General features: G+C 31.3%; 1 protein-coding gene and 1 pseudogene across 2 annotated transcripts in view; one reads left to right on the top strand and one right to left on the bottom strand.

The window, feature by feature from the left end:
• Positions 1-25,405, top strand: part of PTEN (phosphatase and tensin homolog) — a 78,611-nt gene that overhangs the window by 10,166 nt on the left and 43,040 nt on the right. Inside the window, exon 2 of one of the 2 annotated variants that reach the window (XM_025042247.1) lies at positions 12,518-12,602. In XM_025042247.1, the coding sequence (XP_024898015.1) occupies positions 12,518-12,602 (85 nt within the window). Of the gene's footprint in view, positions 1-12,499; positions 12,603-25,405 lie in introns of those variants that run through there. The other variant, XM_025042248.1, reaches the window with a different exon arrangement.
• LOC112474151 lies at positions 22,792-22,909 on the bottom strand (annotated as a pseudogene).

The following is a 25,405-nucleotide window of genomic DNA, read 5'->3' as shown; positions in this document are numbered from 1 at the left end:
GAAAAAGTATGGCTCGTTATGATTTTACTGTTCCCTAGAGCATATTTTGAATGATATAGTTTATATTTGCATAGTTGCCTCTGTAATTAGTGATATTAATTGATGAAGGTTTGCTGTGTATTTGCATTTATGATCAAAATTAAATTTTGTGATTAAAAATCGCATGTTAGTTTGTTAGATACCATTTTTAAGTGTCAGATACTATAAAGAAGGGAAATAATTTCAACCTTATTAACCAAATGATAATTCTTAATGAATTTATTAATTTAATTAGACTAAAAAAATATTGAGGAAGAAACATTCTTTTTTAAACAAAATTACTTGTTGGAGTAACGTTTTTCCAAATGAGGTAAAGTTGCTTCAGTTGTTAAACAAGAACATTTTGATCTAGATGTGGTATATACCTTCTTGGGTGCTAATCAAAACATAGTCAAGGCAAAAACATTTTATGATTGTATGCATGTATGTTTTTTGAAAACTCAAGAAGCAATCTAACATCTGAATAGTTTTCATGGACTAGTTGTAGGAAATATATATAAAATAAAAAATTTAGTACACTGAAAGTATAATACAGTTTTGCATATCAGGTTCTGTCCAGTGTGATCAAGATTATGTGTAATAATGTAAAATTTGCTAAGGTGCTAGTTATTAAGGCTATTTTGGATTCTTTTTAATACTGAAAAGGTCACACAGATTGTGATTATTGTGTAGTGTCCAAGAACTAAGGCTTGCCATCTGTTACTTAAATATAGGAAAAAGTTAAGATAATCTAGTGATATGAGTGGTTTTGACACTTGTTTTTGAAATTACCTATTAATTATGACTTTTAGAGACCAAGTAAAATTCTTAAGCTTTTACAAAAATGAAATTTAATTGTTATGCTGGTGTTAATATTTTTCTACTAAAATACAAAGATACTGATTGAGAACTAAAGATTATGTAATGAAAATCTATCTGGATTTTAGTCATTTACTTTTTGCAAGATTGGGTATTTAAGCGGAAACATGTTTTAACTTGAGATAGTAAGTTATACAAGAATTTGATATTTTTAAACTTGTTTTCTTAACAGTTGATACATGGGAATTCATTATTATAAAAATCAACTGATTTAATAAGTATTCCTTAAAAATTTGCTTTAAATAGTTTTTAGGTTCTCTTTTTTCTTTTATAATTCAATTCTTGTATGTATGCTAGTAAACAAGTCTCTCCTTTTAAAATTTTCTGTTGCATTTTGAGCCACTGCAAAAGTGTTTATATAACTTAATTTTTTTTTTTTTTTTTCTTTTTTCTTTTTTACCCGTGAGCGCTTGGTCTTGCCAAGTTGCATGGAAGTCTTTAAACTTGCATATTGGGCTTAATAGGATCTGGTTAACTTTAATCTACTTTGTTTTATTTATTCTGTTGCCATTGTTTTTTTTACTGAGAAGTTTATTTCATGCCAAATGATTAATGTGATCAGATATAATAGTTTAGATATGATTATGTTCTAAAATGCAACTTTGTGTGTAGGGCCTCTATTTTTTGTATTAGGAACATCTTGCCAATTCCAAATTACTGTCTGATTAAAATAGATTGTTTTACTAGCTTCAGTTTATAGAATTGTTGAGGCCTGAATTGTAGACCATGAATAGAATGATGCCTTTTTGGATAAACAAAAAATGTGTACATAAATTATATCTCTTAATAAGTGAGACACATATGTAGGTGAGATTTTTATCCAAATACTAAAAGTTTAAAAGTCTTCCTTATCCTTGTTTTCATTTCTACCTATCCCATCTAACTATTGATATTTTTGTCTTTCTGTATGTTAAACTTTGTTTTTTAAGTTTGTTTACTGGTTGAAAGAGTTGACTCCTTAATTAGATATTTTTTTTTACATTTCAGCCCCCAATTTTTAGTATGTTTTCCTTTGAATATGAATATTCCACACCTAGTTTTGATTAGTAATTGTGCGTTTTCCCCCAATTGCAAGAATTGGATTCATACAAAAATAGTATCTCTTCAGGAACAAGCATTTATAGATAGCTGACTGAAATTAAGAGTGTTCTGCTCAGACCAAGCAGTGTAGACTTACTCTCATATCTGTTAGTGTATTTTAAAATTGCATATTATTAAATTTTAAAATATGAATTTTAATCAGTATCTTAGTATATGTATAATTTCAGATTTTTTTTTTAAAAACCTTATTCAAGTGATTATAAAGTTGATATAATGATTAAAATACCTTCAGTGGGAATATGAATCATATTTTGCAATATTAGAACGAGGCAATTATAAAATCAGTAATACAATTTTACCAGTGTAGTAATGAATGCCTTATGTGTGCCTTCATATTTTAAAACTCACATGTATTTCTAGTTCATATTGTTCTTATCCAGATTAAAATACTGCATTTAGGCAAATGATTTCCTGGCTTAAGATAAAGAATAGAGATACTTGATTTTATTATATTAAAGCCAAATATAAAATGAAGCAATCTAGCAACATGCTTATTTGGAGATTTTCTTCTTAAAAATGGTTCAAATTAACAGGACTTTCTTTGAAAAGTAAATTTGATTGTTAGAAGTAAATTTTAAAATTTTGTAGTTTTGATGTAATAAGAAAAAGAAAACCCACTGCCAGAGACACATGTTTATTAGAACATTGTTTTCTTAATACCTTGTATGTGTAGTAGTTTTTGAATATTAGGAAATTAGCTCATGGTTGCATCTAAAAGATTGATGCAGTTGTAAATCTTGGAATCTTCTTTTTTTCCCCCAGAATGCAGTTTGCTAATAATACTGAGTGAATTGGCACTAAGTACGACAAGACTTTGTTCTCAAATTACTGACACATCTGGTGGCATCTTCTGTACCTTAACTGTTAAATCTCTTTTTTCTGTAAAAGTTAATGCCTTTTTTCATTTTGCATAGCTATTAGATTAGCTAAAACCTAATGTTTTAGATAGTCACTTCTAGTAAAATAAACGATAAAAACATGGCTTTTATAATAGAATGATAGTACAGAAATAACTTATCAATCTAACGAATATAAAGATTAAAGCATAAAGATACCCTCTTATGTACTTTATAGTAATGCTGGATCAATATTATAATTTTATCTTATGATTTTTCATACGCTTTATTATGATTTTGCTCTAGAAAATTAGATTTAGCATTTGGCTTAGTTCAAGTATACAATATTGACAAGTATGTCTAATGCATGTTTTTGAACTGATAATCTTTTTGAAAGTTGTATAAGTTATAGCCATATTTTGTATAATTTGTTATTTTGCTAGTCAATCTTAGATGTTTTTTAGTGGGAGCAAAACGGTAGAGAGGGGTGTGTGTATTTTAAACAGCAGCAGAGTTCTGAAACAGGAAATCAGTCTTATCGTTTTCATCCAGAGACCTAGGAAGAAAGTAATTGTTTGGTACACTCGTTAAAACCAGTTAGTTGGGCAACCTAAATTTTTAGAGGTTCACAGATGTGTAGGCTTGAATAGTTGTAGATACATTATTTTAGAATTAACTACTCTGAAGAAAAATTGATTAAATTAGTTGAGGGGATTACTAGTACCTCAGCTAATACACTAAAGAATTATACTTTGGATTTAAGAGTATTGCTAGCATTATCAGAGACTTGATATTTTCTGTACTTGTAGTTTGCTTAAATTTAAATAATTAAATTTCAGATTGCCTCAATTCTTCCTTTAAAAAATATTTTTTTAAACTGAGTGTAATCTGACTATATCTCGCTTGAAATGCTTTTAAAACGATTCTTAAATTTAAACAATTCAACAGAAAAAATGTTCTGTTCAGAACATTTTTTGTCGCTGGAGAGTATCTTCCTGTTTGTTAATGTCCATACATATGCTCATAATTACATACTTGTAATCAGTGTTTTCATACTGTTCTGTGTTCTTTTTCACAAACTTTTATCTGTCAATGAGTACTTGTCATTTTTAAAGCTATGTGGGTAAATATTTCATCAGGCTAACTACCATGCTTTGCTTAGGGTAATGTGTTAGGGTTATTTTCATTTTTTTCTTTTATAAACACTCTTGTGAATATCTTTGTATAGTTTACTTTTTGTTTTCTTGGAGTATATTGTTAGTGTAGGATTGCCGGAATAAAAGGTACAACAGTTTTCATGGCCCTTTGTTACAAGTTGTAGATTTCTTGCCAAATGAACCAATTTGTAATTTATTCCTACTAAGGAGAATTAATAGAAATTCTTGATGTTACCTTTGAAGAACAAGAAGTTTTCACTTAGAAGTGAGATCTAAACTTCTCTTTGAAAGAAAAAATATGTGTAAACTTTTCAGTCAAGACGGGCTGGTAAAATATAAAATGATGAAAGTTGTGAGGTTTGTTCGAAATGTATGGAGAAGTAGAAAACTTAAATAGAGTTCATAAGTTATTTTGCAGTCATTTTTCCTTTCTGGTTTGGCACTACTAGCAGATAATTAAAAAGTGTTAAAAAGAAACTAAAATTTATGCTAAAATGAATTTAAGTTAATTTATTGGGATTTTTTTCTTTATAAAAACACCATATTGAGTTGCCTTATAATGAGACATTTAAACTAAAATTAAACAGGACAGTTCTAACTCATGCAGCCTCAAATAAGAACAACCCTTTATTTTTACAGTTATAGAGCCATTTCAATTTTATAGATTTAAAGATATTTCCAGATACCTCATTTGATTCCCAAAGCAGCCAGTAACGGTTACAGCAAGTGTTATTTTTATTTTACAGAAAAACAAAACAAAAATATTTGAGGCCCAGAAATAGCGAATAACTTACCTGACGTTATATGCTTTTAAGTTACAAAACTGAGAATGAAATTCTAGTCTATATTAAAGACAATATGCATTAAGTACTTAGTACTGGGCCTAGGTCCTAATAAATATTTAAATGTTCCTGGGTCCTATGTTGTATCTGGCCTTTCTTTATTCTTAAAATCTTCATTTTTGGGAGCATTCTTCCTCTTAAAATTTCTGTAGGTCAAGCTTTTGTACCTATACACCCTTTCATTTTAGAAAATAAGATTTTAGGCTGCATCAATTTGGGATGTACAGGATGATTATATGCCTTATATGTTAGGACAAATTGTTTTTTATGAACAATTAACACTTTATCAACTAGAGAATTCAGGGAACTTCTATTTCTGCTTTTTTCTTCAATATGAATCTTCAATTTAGAAACCAGATCCAAACATTTAGTACACTTAATAGGGAAAAATAAAATCTAGGAAGAAATATAAAATCTTTTATTAAATGAGAAAGTCATAGACGTCCATGAGAGTGGCTAGTATTTAAAGCATAATTCGATTAGAAGAGATGATAATATGGATGTAAATGGGACATACTTGGAAAGTATTTGTTAAATTTAAACTTGTTAATTTGTTGAGAGAAATGTGAACCTGAGGCAGCTTATGAATCAACAACTGAATTTCTTTTCCTCTCCTGAGTTTTAAGTGTTGGTTTAAATCACTGACAGAAGCTGGGGAAAAGCTCCAGAAATGAAATTAATTGTGAAATATTGGTATTTGTTAACTTGCTTCAATTCTTGTTGTCTTTTCTTGTTGGTCTGACTTTATTTTTTCACTCCTGCTGCTGCTGGTTTAGTTCAGTGTTCCTCTTGTGAACCAGGCAACTTCAGATTTGCTTTTGATGCTTTTTTGATCACTGCCTCTCTAAATATGTCACTTTCTTTTTGGCCAGTCATGTTCCATGTATGTTACAGTTTCATGTTATTGTAACTTTCAGGTAACTAGAATTTTAAAAGTTGCTTATGTGATCTATGGAAATATTTTTTCTTGAAATAATTCTGGCAGGAAAAAACAGCAGTTATTGGTTTGTATATTAGTGCTGCATTTTATAAGTTTTTTAGGGATAAGCATATCTATAATAATAAAATATAATATAGAATACTACAAAAAAGCTTTGTAGTATTTGTTTTACTTTCAGTAATCATACTTAAAATAAGATTCGGTCTACATATCAGGAACACATTTGTGTAAAATAATGTTAGGGAGCTATTTTTAGTTATTTTCTTTTTGAAAATTCTGGTTAAATTTATAGTATAAACCCCCATTAATTTAGGCTCAAATAAAATTTTAAGATAAGATAAACTCATCAGATCTCAACTGAAGTGGTTTTCTAAAAGTTGCTTTGTTAATTAGATGTAACTTGAAACATTTTTCTTGTTTTATGAATGGGTACTTAGAACAGTCAGTAAAATTTTATTTAGCTCATATAGTAGCCACATTATTTTATAATAGGTCAGTTATATTATGGGTTAAATTGACTTACGTGGACAGATTTTAGAACGTAGTTATCATTTTTTAATGATATGAGAAAGGACTGTGTAGCACTTGAATCAAGAGTGTCCGAATGATAACATATAATTATCTAAACTCATCAACTAATTACTTAAGATCTGTATATTTTATTGTTTGTAAATTATACCTCAAAACAAAACACATTGAACATATTTCTTCAGAGGTGGAGAAAAAGTTGTATCTATAGCTATTGTGGCTATCCATCCTAGGCAAGATCAAAAAATACCATGTATGCATTTTTTTTCAATAGCCACTCATATTATGGGGAAAGAAGGCATTTTTTTCCTTTTAGAGTAATATTTTATATATGTTCTTAAGTTAAATACCTAATAGGCAAATTGATATAGTAAAACTTTCAAAGAGTTAAAGTTTACTTGAGACTTTGATTAGATTATTTAATAAGTCTGTGTTGTTGAAAAATCGCCAGATAGTTAGAGTGGGTCTTATGGTCTAGGACTGTACGATTGTTCAGTTGATAGACAACTATCACTGTGTTCTAGGCATTATTTATATATCAACTCGTTTAATCCTTATAACAATCCTATATGATAAGTGCTTTTATTAGCCCTATTCTGCATAGGAAACTAGAGCACAGAGAGAGTATGTAACTTGCCCCAGGTTACATAGTAAGTGAAATTGGGGTTCAAGTCCAAGGCAGCTTGGCTTTTTCTAGGGCACATGTTCTTAACCATGGTGCCACATTGACTGCAAGTAGATTACTGGATGACAAAAATACTCGGCTTCCTTCAATGACCTAGTTAGTATAATTATGCTTAACACTTACAAGTCATTAGATGAAAATTTCATGTTAAACACTCCACTTATTCAAAAGTATATCTTGTAAGTATAGGTTAAGGCTACTCTGTATTATATTTATACATATTTCTGTCTTACTTGGTTTGGATTGTCTAAAAACATGTCAAAAATTTTAAAATATGGAGAAGCAAAGCAGTTACATTAGAAAGATTTTGTTTATTGGTATAATACTTGGCATAAGAAATATTTGCCTCAAAATTCAGCACCCATTGGTTGCTGACATCAGTTTTGGAAATGTCAGTAGAGTTTTCTCTTGTCTTTTAGAAGATTTTCAGTTTCAACATTTAATTAGTTCATTTGGACCTACTTTCTTGACAATTTTATATTTTTTTAATGACTTTGAAATTTAAAAAGTGTAATCTTTCGTGAGGCAGTGTGGTATGAAAAGCTTGGGCTTTGGAGTTATGTACATAATGGATTTGAGTCATAACTTACTAAATGGCTTCAGGACCTTGGGCAAATTACCCAGTCTTTTTGACCCTCAATTTTGTCATCTATGAAATGGTAATATTGCTTCGTAGGATTTTTAGGATTAAATAAGAATGTATTTGGCCTACTGTCTGGCACATGTTCTTTCTAACTTATGATGGATGCCAAAGTCTTGTGTAAAATCTTAAACAGTATGAATAAAAAAGGTGAGAATCTGAGGAAAATGAAACCTTAAGACAGAATTCCTAGATTCTTTTTAAAGGAAGGTTTGGTTGTTACTCAGCAAGAGATTGCAGGGCAATGGATTGTTGCTCAGCAAGAGACTCCCATGTTGATCCAGGCCTTTGTCTCCTTATCCATATGATTAAATTGAACCTCCCTGCCATGGCATCTGCAAAACTAGACCTAATCTTCTCTCAGTCCTGCTGCCTTCTCAATAAAAGCTTTGTGAGCTGTACTGGACTGCTCACTTTTTTCAGAATATCTTATGTATATTCATATCTCTCCTCTATCCTCTGCTTGGAATGTTGTAACTGTACTGGTTTCTTTTTTTGTCTACTGATGTCTGACTTCTTAAGGATTATCTAACATATTACCTACTTTGTGAAGCTTTATCTCTGCCCCTACAGAATTAATTGCTTTTTCTCTTAAACCTCTTAAAACATCTTAATATGTCCATAATAGGGCCTTTGGCACAGTTGTAGGTCTGTGTGTCTGTCTTCTCTGATAGAATAAGTAACCCCTTGAGTACAGTAGTCTTTGCTTACTTAGCCTTAAATTCTCAGTGCTCCTTCCATAGACGGTTCCACGGGTATTTGAATAATTAGGTAAATGAAGGAGGGAGGAAGCCAATTGAATTTACTTTAATGAGTATATAACATTCCCATTTATGTAGTTATAGACAAATACTTTAATTAAGTTAACCAAGTCACAAATTTATTTACTTTATTAGTATTCATAGTGCAAGAATAAATTTGAATTTAGTCCTTGTGAAAATGACTGCATTCCAAGGGGCTTTATACTTCTGTGCTTTTCTGTAAGGCTAAAATTTTACTAGCGTTCTTATTGAAATTAATGGTTAGGTAAGTTTATTAGTAGTCATAGTTATTTCTTCCAATAAAAATAGTTCTCTGTTGCATTGCTCAGGAAAACTTGGATAATTTGAATTGATATTTTTGACTAAAATTTTTTAGATAGGAATTCTAGATTGGGTGGCTCCTACTGCTTTGGGTTCTCTACTGATGCCTGGTTTTTTGTTTTTTGGTTTTTGACTGTTATTTTCCATTTTCTAATTATGTCTCCAAGACAGTTAAAAAGTAATTATTCACTTTCAGGAATTATACTGCTATAACCTTGATTTGAGCCTTTGTTTTCTTCTGCGTTTTTCCCTCATGAATGGACATAAAATCCCAAAACATTTTGATATTTAACTAAGAGCTACATTTTTAGATGAGTCTACTTTCTTATTTGAGAATAATAAATGATAGCTAATATTTGTGATGTTAAAAATAATCCTAATATATATTTTTTAAATCTTTATAGTAGAAACCTTTGAGGTTTGGGGTGAATTCTTTGGCAAAAATTGTTTCTGGCACATAGTAAATGCTATTTAAGTCTTATTATATAATTTGGGGGTGTAGAAATTCAGCATTTTTTAAAACTACATAGTTGATTTCCAGTCATACAGGACAAGACTATTTTGTCATGATACTTAGTAAATAGACTTGGAGATCATTATAAAGCAAACATAATTTTAAAAATCTATTATAGAAACAGTGCAGGTGCGTTGTAGAAAATATAAAACAAGTAAAAATGATTTAAAAATATATTTTCATCACCTAGAGATTACTACTTTTAGTTCGTAATCTTTTTGTCTACATAAGACTATATGGATATACATATTCTTTTACTAAAATGATATCACACTGTGCATTCTCTTTTGGAAATTTTTTTAGTCAGTAATGTCTACATATTCATTTCAGTAAATTTTCATCTCATCTAATACCTAGATCATATTAATTAGTTGGCTCAAAAATGTCCTTTATGGCTGGTTTGTCTAAAACAGTATCCAGAACAGCATCGTACCTGTGAACTTGGCTGTTAGTTAGACCACTTAAGTCTTTCTAAATCAGTAATAGTTATCCATCTCTCACCTCCCCAGCTTTTGAAATGATATTTGATTTTTAAAAAAGATATTTGAAAAGAGACTGGGTCATGTCCTATAGACCTTTTGAATTTGTCCAGTTTCTTCTCATGTCATTTAGCTTGTTCTTCTATCACATGTGTTTTCTGTAAATTAAAATTTATATCTAAGTGCTTGATGGAGTCTCAGGTTGAAGATAACTTGGTTATCATAGATGATACTATGTCTTTCATATTGTATCACATTGAAAGTTATATGATCTCTAACTTAGTGATGCTGAAATTGACCACCGAAATTGGGTAAAGGCAGTCTTTTCTACCCAATGCTCAGTGTTATATTGTCTGCTTACATAGAAAGTATTTTGTGTGGTGTATTTTGGTTCTATAAGAAAGTTGATTCCTTATCCACTCACCTGTTGGTTTAGTACCATTTGTTGATCCTTGCTTAAATTTTATTAGGGCTTACAGAGTATGATTTTTCTAATTCTATCTTTTTTACATTTATTAACCAGTGTTTATCTATAAAGTAGAGCTACCCTTTACAAATTGGGGCTATTGGTTGCCCTGAAATACAATTCCTACTGAAAAAGTAGGATAAATACTAATCTTCCTTTTATCAATTTTCAAAGTAAAGAACTATCCCAGTAGCCAGTTTAATAGGTGATGAATGGGAAGGATTTTTGTTGTTTTGTTCTAGCTTTTTCTCTTTTTGAGTATCTTTATAGACTCAGGAATTTTTTTTCAGGATGTTTTAATTTACTATCATTTATATTTTTTCTTTGATATTCACGTTGTCACAACTTCAGTCATTGGACGTTCTTTATGGTAGCTTTTATGTCTGTTTGACATAGACCATTAATCTGTGTACATCTTTCTTGCTCTCTAGTACAGAAAGATATCCCAGACTCATCTTGTACCTTTTGTGCCCCAGACCTGGCATCGACTGTTTTACCAAGGAGTTTGGTACCTTTTAGTGTATCATGATATTAGAGGTAAAATCTGAGTTCTAGGAGTGTTACTGCTGCTAAGGTGATGTGCTTTTAAGCCATTTCGTGAAAAGACCTAGAAAACACAGATTTTTATAAACTTGGGTTCATAGTGATATTTTCAATTAATGTTTTTACTTGATTTTCTGATTTTATAATGATAACTTTTCTGTTACACTACTAAATCATGAATCTTAAAATTATTAGCATTGGTTTTTCCTACAATATGAAGAAAAAAGTTCGAGGATATCAATCTTGATATTACCAAAAACAATCAGAAGAAGTTTAACATTTCTTTGTAGTTCATTTTATTCTTAGAATACTTCCTACAAAGAAGTACAATAAAATTGCAGTGTCCAAATAATCCTTGAAATAACTCCTTTCGCCTGGTTATTATTTTGATATTAGGTTTATTTCTGCCTATTTTCAATCTACGCTTCTCCCTTTCCTCTTCATTTCTCTATGAAACACCCATTTTTATTAGTTTCTCAGTTATCACTCTGTGTGTGTTTTGAGGGGGTGGAGTTCAAATTCAAGCAAATATGTGTAACTATTATTTCTTTTAACCAAAAAGAAAATGTTATTTCTTTTGTAAAATATTTATTTCTTTTATACAAAAGGTAGTGAACTTATACCCTATTGCGCACATTTTTTTCTTAAAACATTCTGTAAATCTGTCCAGTCAGTACATAGTAATGTTATGGATGGAACATAGAGTATACATATAACATTTTCTTAAATTATATCAAAATTTTTCAATAATTTGATAATTATTTTTGGATTGAAAATAATACTGAAAGCAGCTCAGTAATAAAGCAGAATAAAGCAGAAAATAAAGAAATAAGATCTAGAAAAGGGCACTGGATTTGGTGAATTTTGTATTGTATTTGGTGAAGTTTGAATTGTATTTGGATGATGAATGAGACCACAAATTGATGAGCCGCGAACTTAAGCGATGGTATTGAAGAGAGGCTTTAGGCAGATTAGCTTGGCTCTTTTCGAAAGATTCGAGTCAGAAAATCATGAGATTAGAGAGGATTGATGGAGCTCTAAAGCTGGTATGATGGACACAATGCATTGTTGGTGAGTTTTTTATAGTTAGATATAAATTCTTGAGTGTAGAAGTTTGTGTTTTGTGCCCACTATAGTGTGTAACAAGTGAATAGAATGGGCATGTTAAATATTGATTACCTTGATTGGAAATGTGAATAAGTTTTTAACTCAGTTCAGTATTACCAAGTTATAAATACTAAGGGTGAGACGAGATCTTAGTGGTTGTCTTAGCCTAATCATGTGGAATAGGAAATTGAAATCTAAAAGTTTAAGTGACTTGTTCAAATTATATAACTGGTTAGAGGCATAGCCAGCTTTTAAATGACATCCTAACTCTTAATTGTATCTGCTTTTCTCTATACCATGGTACCTTTTATAACCATGAAAAATTAGAAGTTGTGGAGCTTTTTTTTGTTTTATTTTGAATTTTGGTTTTTGTCTCAGAGTACTTTAGTATTTATAAAGTCTGAGGTTTTCGTTTTTTATGTACATGTATATACTATAAATGTAGAAGGTAACTTTTTACCTTAGGTGCATTTTTAATGTACTAAGTAGAGGGATTTGAAAATTATTTTGCCAAGTTATCATTTTGAGGATCTTTTTTGGAATTAATGTATTTACTTGTATTTCTTAATTACACATAGTGGTTATTAGCATAGCTGTAGTGGGGAAAGCTTTTTTTTTTTTATAATTAGCTAAAGTTTTAAGTGTGTACATGGTTTGTATTGTTTTATATTTCAGATATTTCCTTAACTTAAGTACTCAGATATTTATCCAAACATTATTGCTATGGGGTTTCCTGCAGAAAGACTTGAAGGTGTATACAGGAACAATATTGACGATGTAGTAAGGTAAGAACTCTTTAATTTTCTATTTTGAATATAGATGTATTATATTACTGTTGCATTTTTATTTAGAATAGATTTCAAAACCACAGAAAGAGATATGCTTTGTGATGTGAACTTTATTTTTATTATGTTGGTGTTCTCCAGCTTTTTTTTTTTTTTTTTTTTTTTTTTGCTTAATGTACCTAATGGACCTTAATAGGCTAACTCATTTGATAAGAGCAGACCTTTTACATAATCAGGGGTATGTGATATGATTTCATGGATTCTATATAAAGTGCCCCTCAGCAGGTTAATGCCTGGATCCATTGCACTGGGATTTTTATTTTTTATTTTTTGACTTTTTTTCCAAAATTGGGATTAGGCTTAAAAACCTTGAGTGCATTTATTCACTTAATTGTATTTATCTTTAGGTACAGATACTATCTACTTTTATGTAGAGCAGTTTATAGTGGGGCATAAGCACACCAAGCACCTAAAGGAGTATTTGGTACAAGAGATCTAGAAAGAAATTGCTGGGCATACCAAAGCCTAACATCTGTTTTATAATTTTGTATAATTTTCTTAGAGTAATTATCATTCAGTTCAGAAGAAAGCACATTGAAAAGGCCTACTTAAATAATTTTTAACATATTTTGACCAAAAAGTATATGATTTTTTTGAGAGACTTTGTATCTGCTGTGTAAACAGTCAATATATTTTTTGATTTCAGAGCAAAAATATATGTGGATGAATAAATTAAATAGCAGTAGGAACTTTGATGGCTTTTAAAAATTAAAATTTTGGATTATTTTCTACCTTTTTTCAGATGGTAAAGTATCTTTCTTGGAGACTTCAAATTTAAATGTTTAGTGGTTATGAGAATTACATATTATGGGTTGTAATGCACTCGGTAAAGCATTATTCAGAGATGTAGAATCCTTTTTATAATAGTTATCTGCCTAAGCCTATTTTTTTTACTCTTATATGAGCTAGCTGTAAGTTGTTAGTTTTTAGCAATTTGCTTTGAACCAAAGTATATTTACATTTTTTTGGAGCACTTAGTTGTGTCCATTTGGATTTTTGTAATGTTTATATTGTGTTCAGTATTAAATTTTGGTTTCTACAAAAACTACAAAATAACCCAAAACTACTTTTTTTGTGGTTTCTGTTATAGTTATAGGTGGTACAAAGGCTGTTAGAAGTACTACTTAAGGAATTGGAAATAGGGAAATGGATTTGCCTTCTCATAGGTAGGACACAATGGAAGGATGCTTAACATCAAAGATCCTTGGGAGTAACAGTTTGATATGGCTTTGTCAGTGGTGACACAGTCAACAGAAACTGCAGTAGGTGATAGAAAAAAAAGGAATGGGGGAAGTAAAGTTTGAATCGAGAGATGGAGGATCTGGGAAATGAACAGTGCAGTCACCAGACATGTGTTCTCTGCTATGTGTAAGAGTGTTTATCAGTCCTCTTTATGTCCTAAACAAGCTATCTCATAAGATGATCTACTTCACAATACTATAATTCTCTGTTTAACCAACTACTAATTTAACCAAGTCATATTAGTACTCGTACTAGGAAAGAGCATAAGTGAGTACTCTTGAGTAGAGTTTAAGTTTTCTGATAACTGTAAAGATATCTTTGTGGTAAATTAATCTGTCATGTTAGTTTTTTCATTGTTCTCTTCTGAATGTGAATTATTCTCTTCTGAGTTAGTCACTGAAGCTGAGTGATCATCTTTTAGGTTATTGATAAAGTCCAATTTCTGGAGTTAAAAATTTGATTATCAGATGTTAGATTGTAATAACTTCACCAAGAAAGTACTATGCTGGGGATTATTTTGATCTGTCATCTTCTGACTTTATAATCACTGCTTTTATTCCTTTGAATTAAGATTCACACATTTAGTTTATAATCAGTAACCAAGGTGAAGTTTATTTTATCTGCTTTAATGTATCTAGTTTATTTTATCTAGGTTTTAACTTTTTCAAATCTGTTATTCCTAAAAAAAGTTTTACGTGTATGGAAATTTATTTAGCCAGTGGTTGCTGTAGCTGACTGATTTTTGTTACCCTTTGGTAATGGTAATGGTAATAGCATATAAAAAATGAATTATCAGCTGAAATAAAAGCTGTTCTGTACTTTTGTTTTGCTTTTTTTTTTAAAATTTAGGAGATAAATGGCCTCTAAGGCTTTGTTCGCTTCAGTTGCTCACCCCACTCCCCTTTTTTTATGAGAGAAATGATGAATAGTGACTGGGAAGGAAGATATTGTTTTTCTGATGAACTAAAATGAAAATAAATAATTTCTAAGTAATTGGCCTGTTAGGATTAACCTTGCCAAGGGAATGGTTGCCTCCAGTACCAAAATGATTGATTTCGTTAATTGCTTTACATTGTATTGGAGATAATAGTAATAATCAGTAGTAGTTTCTTTTTGGTTTGAAGATGATAATGTCTCTGAAAAATGTCTTTACTTTCTTATACCTTTTTGTTAACAAAACTGTTTTCAGTTGGATTTTTCTTTATCCTCTCCATTGAGATGTCTAAAGAATATTACCTTTTTTGTAATTCCATTTTTTTCCTATTATTTTTCCCCAAACGGGAAGTTTTTATGCAGAATTCACACTTTATTGTTGTTGTACATCATTGCTTTGATTAAAATAAACTCAAATTACAAATACCTTCATGCTTAAATTGTTCAGTATTATTTAACTGTTTGGAATATGATTTCTTATGGCAATGTGAATTTCACACTTGAGATACTCAGAGTACTTTTGTGACAAATATTTAACTTTGCCTTTCCAGGTTACCTGCTAGGACAATAAACAAATAAACAAAGTTTTAAAAATAAATGAAAAAATAAACATAAAGGGAGAGAAGGAAAAAAGTGAACCAAGATGAAACTTTTTATTATCTTAAATGCAAATGTTTTGTTTAATAAGCAATGAGAATGACAGAGAGGATAGAGACAGCTCATAAAAGGGATGTTTGAAGAGCTAACTCTTCCCAGATTGTTTCTCTTCATTTCCTCTTGTTATCTATCACCTTCTCTCCTCCTAACTTTTTCCCTGACTAGATGAAAAATATGAAATAATATTTTATTCAGATAATTGATTACACTTTGATATGTATGTTAGCCTTATTCCTCAGGCTAATATTGAAGTTATCTAATTTATATGTTATCTCATAAATGTAAGCAGTCTTTAACAGATTGGTGTTTCATGTGTTTAGACACAGCTTGAGAACTGTTTTGTGTCTAATAAATCAGGAATTTGTAGGTATAATAGAGATGAATTTGCTTTCTTAATGCAGAACCTTTAGTATGACCAGGGCACTGTAATAAATCTCTTGAGTGAAATTCTAATATGCTGCTTTCCTTACCTTTTTATTTTATTTTTCTTTCCCTCTCTCCCTTCCCCTTTTCTATTTCTTTTTTTTTTTTGTAGTATATTAAATCTTTCTATACAGTGTTTTATAGAACACAATTTGGGAAATGTTGAAAATGAAAAAAGATGCATGTAACAATATTTTCCTGTAGTCCTAATTAGGAAATAATTTACTTCCTTCTCTGTTATTGGAAAGATTTTAGATGTGGCAAGATTCCCATATTATAAGGAAATGCTTAGAGCTCACTCTTCAGATATATAATGACTTTTTAAAAAAGACATTATCTAGTGTTTTGTATACTATCAGTTTTTTGCCCATATATAAACAGCTGTATCACAGATTCAAAGAATCCATCTTCTTTTCTGTTTTATACATTTTCTTATTGAAGAAATTTTCAAATGTTCTTCTCTTAATTATATGTTGATCTTTTAATCAACCTTAATTGTATGCTGATTTTCAATTAAAAAAAAGAAGTGTTTGTTATCCCAACATTATCATTATTGCCTATTCTATTAAAGAGAAATGAAGGAGATTATTTAGAGAATTTAATGTTTAGAGATTATAGAGATTATTCAAAATAATTTAGAGGAAAGTATCAGTGTCATTCTCCCTTTCCAACAACTTTTGACTTCCCTCATATCACTTCTATTTTCTGCTTTTTTTTTTTTACTTTATTGAGGTGAAAAATCACATAACAAAATTAACTATTCTAAAGTGTACAGTTCAGTGACATTTAGCACCTTCACAGTGCTTTGCAATCACCTATATAAGTTCTAACACATATTATCACCTGTACCCATTGGCTTCCTCCCACCTCTTTTGCCAGTCTCGTTTCCTTACAAATAGCAGATTTTGATGGATTTGACAATGTTTATATTATCTACACCAATACAATTTTTGATATTTTCGTAATAGGTAATATTGATTGTATATTTATATACATATGTTATTGTTGTTTAAGCAGTTGACATGTCATCGTGTTAAATCTCTACAGTAAGCCTATCCCATCTTATAGATAGTTTAAAAGAAGTTAACGTTCCCAAGTGCCACAACTGGCAAATGTTGAGGTTGAGGGTTGAGCCCAGATTCCAAAGCTCATTTCTCTAATAATCCTGTAATTCTGTACATCAGAGGAAAAAAACTGGAAACTAAACGCTGATCTAGCCTTTTGTTGTCCTTTTTTTGGTCTAATATGGTGTTGGTCCACACAGTGTGGGAAATAAGAAAGAGCTTTTCTAGTATTATATCAGAAAATTTCTTTAGGATTTGAGTCTTCAGATTGAAAAGACCTGTATATTATCAAGCACAATAAATGAAAAGAGGCCAATACCAAACAAATTATTATAAAACTTCTTTAAGAACAACAAAAATAATAAGATGTTTCAGCAGCTTTCAGGATCAGTTAGAAAGGATTAAAAATATAAATGGCATCTAATTTCTCAGCAATAGAATTAAAGATGGAAGAACAGCACTTCGTAAGTTCTGCATTCAGCCTAGAATTCTATATCTATCTAAACAATCAAGGGCAAAAGTAGGAAAACACTAAAACATTAAAAAAAGAAATGTAACCCATGCTACATTTCTTAGTAGAGTACTAGAAGATTTGCTCTAGCAAAACAAGGGAATCAACCATGAAAGAAAAGGGCTCCAATAAAGAGAGGATCCAACTCAAGCAATAAGGAAAAATCTCAGGATGACACCTGTACCACAGGCTGAAGAGCAACAAGTTCAGGAAAAAAGAGAGGTTCAGAAAAAAAAAAAAAAAAAGACATAGGGGGAGATATTGAACTATTTGGGGAAAAGATGCAGTAGATTCTTAGAAAAATAGATGAATTAGAAAAGGAAGCAGTTACTAACTTCTATTGATTGATTCAACCCCAAATTTTGATACTACTATTTAAGTGGGATTAAGAGAAACATATGTCTGCAGATACTACTGGTTTTGTGGTTTTGTACCATGCCTCTACCTTGTCAGAAAATATGTAGGTAATTAATAAATCTACAAGAAGCAGCATTATAACAAATAGAGGTGCTGAATTAAATACCAGGAAAAAGAATCCAAGTAGTTGGGCGTGGTTGCTTTTAGGAGAGAAGCCAGGAATATCGGTTTGAAGATGAATAGAACTGGAGATGAGTAGTTTTTTTTTATTGTGGTAAAATATATATAAGATAAAATTTACCCTTTTAATCATTTTTAAGTGTGCACTTTAGTGGCATTAAGTACATTCACAGTGTTGTGTAGCCATCACCACTATCCATTTATAAAACTTTTTTATTCCATACTAAAACATACCCATTAAACAGTAACTCCATTCTTCCTAGTCCCAGCCTCTGGTAGCCACTGTTCTGTTTTCTGTCACTATGTATTTGACTGTTCTAAGTACCTTATATGTAAGTGGAATCATACAGTATTTGTCTTTTTGTGACTTATTTCACTTAACATAATGTCTTAAAGGTTCATTCATGCTGTGGTATGTGTCAGAATTTCCTTCCATTTCATGTATATATACCACATTCTGTTTATCCATTCATCCATTGATGAACACTCTGGTTGCTTTTCCTTTCAACTATTGTAAATAATGCTGGTACAAGCATGGGTATAACAGTATATGTTTAAGCCCCTTTAAATTTGTTTGGGTATACATGCAAAAGTGAAATTGCTGGATCAAATGGTAATTCTTTTTAATTTTTTGAAGAACAACCATATGGTTTTTTATAGTAGCTGTATCATTTTACATTCCCATCAGCAGTATACCAGTGTTCCAGTTTCAACACATCTTCGTTAACCCTTGTTACTTTTTGGACTTTTTTTAAATAACTTTCTTAATGGGAGTGAAGTGTTGTTTCATTGTGATTTTAATTTTTATTTCCCTAATAATAAGTGATATTGAGTATCTTTTCGTGTACTTATTGATCATTCATATATCTTTGAAGAAGGGTCTATTCAAGTCCCTTGCTTGTTTACAAATTGGATGGTTTGGCTTTTTGTTGTTGAGTTTTAAGAGTTCTTTATATATTCTGGATATTAATTCTTTATCAGATATGTGATTTGCAAGTATATTCTCATTCTATGAGTGGCTTTTTTACTTTGATAGTATCCTTTGATGCACAAAAGTTTTAAATTTTGATGCAGTCCAATTTATCGAATTTTTATTGCCTGTGCCTTTATTGTTACATCTAAGAAATCATTGCTAAATCCAATGTCATGAAGCTTTTCCTCTGTTTTGAAACTTTTATGTCTGTCATTTAGACCTTTGATTCATTTTGAATTAAGTTTGATATATGGTGTAAGATAAGGGTCCAGCAGCACCATTTGTTGAAAAGACTGTCCTTTCTGCATTAAATGGTCTTGGCACCTTTGTCAAAAATCATTTGACCACACATAAAAGGGTTTATTTCTGAGGGTTCTATTTTGTTCCGTTGGTATACGTCTGTGTGCCAGTACCAACCACACTTTGTAGCTTTATAGCAAATTTTGAAATCAGGAATTGTGAGTCCTACAAACTTGTTCTTCCATTTCAAGATTGTTTTGGTTTTTTGAGAGTCCACATGAATTTTAAAGTGGAATTTGTATTTCTGGTAAAAAAACAAAACAAAACGTGGGTTTTTGGTAGAAATTGCATTAATCTGTAGATTACATTGAATGGTATTGAAATCTTAACAATATCAAGTCTTCTAATCCATGAACATGGAGCGTTTTTCCATTTTTTAGGTCTTTAATTTCTTTCAACGGTGTTTTGTAGTTTTCTGTGTACAAGTATTTTACCTCCTTGGCTAAGTTAATTCATAATATTTTACTCTTTTTGATGCTATTCTAACTATAATTGTTTTCTTAATTTTCCTTTTTCGATCTTTCAGTGTTTAGTGTATAGAAATGCAAATGATTTACATGTTAATTTGTGTGTGTGTGTGTGCGCGCACACGCGTGCAGTCTTTAGGGTTTTCTACATATACGATCATGTGATCTGCAGATAATATTACTTCTTTCCAATTTGGATGTCTATTTTTCCTTCTTCTTGCCTAATTGCTCTGGCTCGAATGTTTAGTACTATGTTGAATAAAAGGGGTGAAAATAGGGCTCCTGTCTCATTATTGACCTTAGCAGAAAAACTTTGTTTTTTACCATTGCATATCATATTAGTTGTGGAGCGTGTGTGTGTGTATGTGTTTAAAATAGACTTTTATAGAGCCATTTTGCATTTGTCACTATACTGAGCAGAAGGTACAGAGATTTCCCAAATACCCCCTACATTCACATATGCAAAGCCTCTTTCGTTATTAATGCCCTCCACCTGAGTGGTATGTTTATTATAATTGATGAACCTATGCTGACACATCATTATTGTCCAGAGTCCATAGTTTACATTAGAATTCATTCTTGATGTTATACATTCTGTGTGCTTTGGACAAATTTATAATGATGTGTATCCACCATAATAGTATCATACAGAGTAGTTTCACTGCCCTAAAAGTTATCTGTGCTTCTCCTGTTCATCCTTCACTTTCTCCAGCCTCTGGCAACCACCGATGTTTTTACTGTCTCCATAGTTTTGACTTTTCTAAGAATGTCATTTAGGTGGAATCATCCAGTATGATTCTTATACTCTGCTCTTATACAATATGGTAGTATATAAAAAATCCACAGCATGTAAAATGATACACCCACTTTGGAAGACAGTTGGTGGTTTCTTAGAGTGAACATACTCCATACACTCAAATTGCACCCCTTTGGGTTTCTTAGAGTAAACATACTCTATACACTCAAGAAATCGTACCCCTTTGGGTATTTACCCAAAGGAATTGAAAACTTACATTCAAACAAACACCTGTACATAGAAATCATATTTCTTGTGTCTGGTTCCCAAAAGAGGAAAAGGGGGGGAAATTTAAGAAAAAAAAAAAAAAGGCTCTGGATCTAAAAATCCTCTGGAAGCTCTTTCAGTCAGTGGGGATTATAGCCTGCACATCTGTAATCAGAAGCAGAAGTTAAGAATCTGAACACAAATCCCTGATACTTAGGGTACAGAGTCCCACAAGCTGGTGCCGTGGCTCCTGCAGCTGTGGGGGATGATTGGAAGGGTGAAGGGGAAGCTAGGTGGGGAGTGGCAACCACATTTAAAGTTGAAATTGACTAAATTAACTATGATTTACTGCCTAAGCCTTCCCTTGGAAGCTGCAAGCTTTTAAAGACTCCAGAGTTCTAAAATAGTTAATCAGATAGGTTATGCCCATACAATTTTTGTCTAGATCGGGAGGTGGATTCCTGGTGCTTCCTGCTCTGCCATCTTCTCTCCACTAATTTTTCATTACATACTTTCTTATCTTTTGAAATACATATGTTTATATATTATTTTGACAAAAATAATTTTAAAATGCACTTTGGCAGCTTATTTAGAAAGTAAAGACAAAAAATGAAGACTTTATTCTCAAAATTGTCTTTAATAAATTCAGATTTTAAATTATTTTAAGTAAGGTATAGTTGTATTAGAAAGATTTGTATTTTAGATTTTCCAAATTTTGTGGGTATTACCCCTCTGCTCTTGTCTAAGTTTTTGTCTCTACTTTCTAAGTATCTACAGTTAAATTTTCTCATTTCCCTTTGGAAATGCTGTTTTCTTGCTTTTTTCCGCCTTTCCATTGTATCAAACTTATAAGGAAGGCAATGAGCCAGTTGTGGGCATGAAATCCTTGGGAGGAAAGAGGAGGAAGTGGGAGGGGTAGCCATAGTGAATGTTTCCCTAAGTAATATTCAAGTTCTTTGAGAGAATTTACCCTCCCCCCCCTTTAAAAATGCTGTGATATTTTCTTTTAAATAGATTGTTTATTCTTCTGCTAGTTTCACTGTTGCCCAGAGTGCTAGATAAGAAATCATAAAGTTCAAATATTAAAGGGAGCACACATAAAAGTATGATTTCACCAGCCCTCATGAAAAAAACCAACAAAGCAAAAAATAAAAAAAGAACTCCCCTGCCCTACCCCCACAAAACCTATAGAAAAATACTGTAAAAGAAAGAAGGCAGGGTTCTTGGTTGCACATGACCAAAAGTAAGTCTAACTTAATAAGAAAAGAATTTTTTTGAAAAATATTTGATAGCTCATAGTTTATAGTTAGAGAACCAGGCTTTGAAGATTGCAGAAGCTAAGGGAAGCAAGACATGGTCACGAGGTTACAATAAGAGTATTCTCTGCTTTTGACATTGTTTCTTGGACACTTGCTGTCCCAGGTACTGCTGCCATGACCGGATATTGGTGACTATGCTCATAAACATTCAGCCCCTCTGGAGCTGTCTCTGAATAATCTCTGGCTCCTCTGCACCTTGTTCTCACTACAGAGAATTCAGTATCCAGAGCAGGAGGACTGAATTAGTCTAAGCCTGCACACGTGATGAGAGAAAGGCAGGGAAGGGAGTTTTTGCTTCTTACCTCTTGAAATTCTGTTAAAATTAGAATGATTTTGAAGGCTTAGCAACCTAAAGATGACAGTATCCCTTAAAATTTTCTCCTACTTTATACTTTCTATCCTCAGGTTTTCTTCCCAAAGATATCTACAGTTAAAAGTTTCATGTATTCTTTTAAAAATTGTTTTCATTTTTAACCCCTTTTTAAGAAAAACAGATGGTAATGAACATACCGCATGTTGTTCTACTTTTCGCTTTTTTTTTTGCTTAACATACTCAGGAATTTTCTGTATCAGCAAGGAAATATAATTCTTTTATTGGCTGTTTTTATTTTAGGCGAGATAACCCTTGGTCAACCTCACAGATTGCAAGGACCTTGTCAGCTTACAATCCCTTATTTATTTATTTTTTATTTATTCTTTATGCCTACAGCACCTGGTCTTCCTAGGTGATCTCCATCCAAGTACTGTCCAGGTCTGACCCTGCTTAGCTTCCGAGATCAGACGGGATCAGGCTTGTTCAGGATAGCATGGCCATAGACAGTTGGCTGTTTTTTATTCCATTTTATGATGATACCATAAAAAACAGTACGCTCTGATACATATTTAGGTTATTCCAGTTTATGGCTATTAAAAAAAGTACTCTAATAAACTTTTTCATTTGTGTATCTGGTGTTTTTTGCAAGTATATCCTTAAGGTAAATTCTTAGCAGTGGAGTTGCTAGGATCAGTGGGTCCATGGTTTAAACTTTTACACTAAAAGATGGTATTTAATATTCTTGTCAATACATAAGACAGTATTGTTCCCTTCTAACAACCTTGGCAAACAATATTACCAAACTTAAACTTTTTGCATTTTGTTGTAATTTTATTTTTGATTGCATTCTTTAATTGTGGGATAAGCAAGTTTGTGATGTTTATTAGCCTTACATACTTTTTCTTTGATTTGTAGATGTGTACTGACCCTACCTTCAACTTATTTATTTTTTTTGTTTATTTTTCTTTAATTATTTTTATGAACTCTTTGGAAAAAAAGGAAATTAGTGATACTCTACTCAAACAGTTTTATAATGCCCTGCCTCTCTTGCCATTTTAATTTTATGACTACAAGATTCAGATGAAGTGGTAAAAAGAACTTGGCGAATTACCTGTTCTGAATTATTGATTGCTTACTATCTGCTTTACTGATGTGTGTAATCTTGGAATGTCAACGATTTTTCTGTTGCTAGCTGTTAAGAAATATGAAATAGCCTTGCTTAAATAGCAATTTAGAAAGTGCTTTTAATCTAGAGAAATGCCATGTACTCACACTCTTGAGTTATTGAATCAGAGCAGCATTCTGTTGGACATAGAAGATGGAAATGAAAAGGGAATTTAGGAGTTCCTGCTTTATTTCTGCCTCTAGCATTATACAGCTAATTTGTAGAATTCTACCTTATTATTGTTCTTTTGGTTTAAACATTCCCCCACTCCAAGCCTTTTCTTTTGTCCTTCCCATTTTTTATGCTCCTTTATATGTACTACTCTTTTGTATTCATCTGGGATATTTCCTTTTTTCCCCTGTTGTTTATATCTTTTAAATCTGAACTTTGTGGGTGAATTTTCTGTAGCTCTGTTGACTGGTCTTCTTAGATAATTTTTGTTTTTCCTGTTTTGTAGATTATTTGTAATTGTTTATACAAATTTTAATTTTTAAAGTCTCTCTGTAGCCTTTCCTTTTTCACTTTTGAGTTATGAATTCATAGCCTGTTATTTAAATGAAGCTTTTGAAATCCGTTTTACTGATCTGTATCATATCTAACTGTGCCAGTATTTCCTCTCTTGTCTGACGTGAACTCTAAAATTATATGAACACTTTCTCCCTGTTTCCTGGCATTTCCACTCAAACCTGTTCTTCATTCTTAGTTAGAAATACATCCAGAGTTATAGTTCTCTTCTTTATTAATCTACTGATAAAAGAAAATTAATCTGGCTTATCAAGAATTTGTTAGAAAACTGCATATAGTTAAAAATATTTTTTCAGTAGATATTTTGACACTTGTGAAGTCCCCAGTTATTACTGTATCTTTCCTCTGTTTCAATTTTATGCTCTTTTCCAAGAATATACTTGTTTCTATTACCTTACTAAGAGGCTTATGTATTGTGTTCCAGTGGATTTTTTTATACCTATATATCTCTTAGACTTCGGCTGTCCAATAGCCACATGTAGCTATTTATATTTAAATTAATTAAAATAAAATAAATTTACTCTTTCATTTTTATTTGTACTAGTCATATTTCATATGCTCAATAGCTACATGTGGCTAGTGGCTACTGTTTTTGACAGCACAGATATAGAATATTTTCATCATTGTGGAAAGCTCTATTAGAAAGTGCTCTTCTAGACAGTGCCATTTTGCTTTTCATTGTAAAAAGCTCTAATTCGTAAAGGTGATGTGGTCTTCTACTGCTTTTTCTGGTATTAACTAGAAGAAATTTGAGATTTTTTGAGATGGGTTACATTTTACAAATTGTTAAAATCATGTTGCTCTTTAACTTTATTGAGGTATAATTTATATGCAGTAAAATGTACCCATTTTAAGTGTACAGTTCAGTGAGCTGTAACATATATGTCATATATGTGTATATGTTAAATATAATGGGCATATATGTACCCATGTAAACATCACCAAAATCAAGATTTAGAACATTTCTATTACTATAAAAAGTTTCCTCTTGCTCCTTTGTAATCAATCCCCAACCCTGCTTCCAGACAATCTCCAAATCTACTTTCTCTTACTATAGATAAGTTTTCCCTGTACTGGAATTTCATATAAATGCAATCGTACAGTATTTACTCTTTTGTGTCCGGCTTCTCTTAGCATAATATTTTTGAAATTCATCCTTGTCATTACTTGTATCAGTAATCTTTTTTTGCTGAGTATTTCATTGTATAGATGATATAATTTATTCATTTACCTCTGATGGACACCTGTTATGAGCAAAGCCGCTATGAACATTCATGTACAAGACTTTGGTGGACATACATTTTCATTTCT

Source organism: Pteropus alecto, unplaced genomic scaffold (genome assembly GCF_000325575.1).
Source record: "Pteropus alecto unplaced genomic scaffold, ASM32557v1 scaffold88, whole genome shotgun sequence".
Classification (NCBI taxonomy): Eukaryota; Metazoa; Chordata; class Mammalia; order Chiroptera; family Pteropodidae; genus Pteropus; species Pteropus alecto.
Note: the sequence above shows the minus strand (reverse complement) of the source record. Positions and strands in the feature narration are given on the sequence as shown.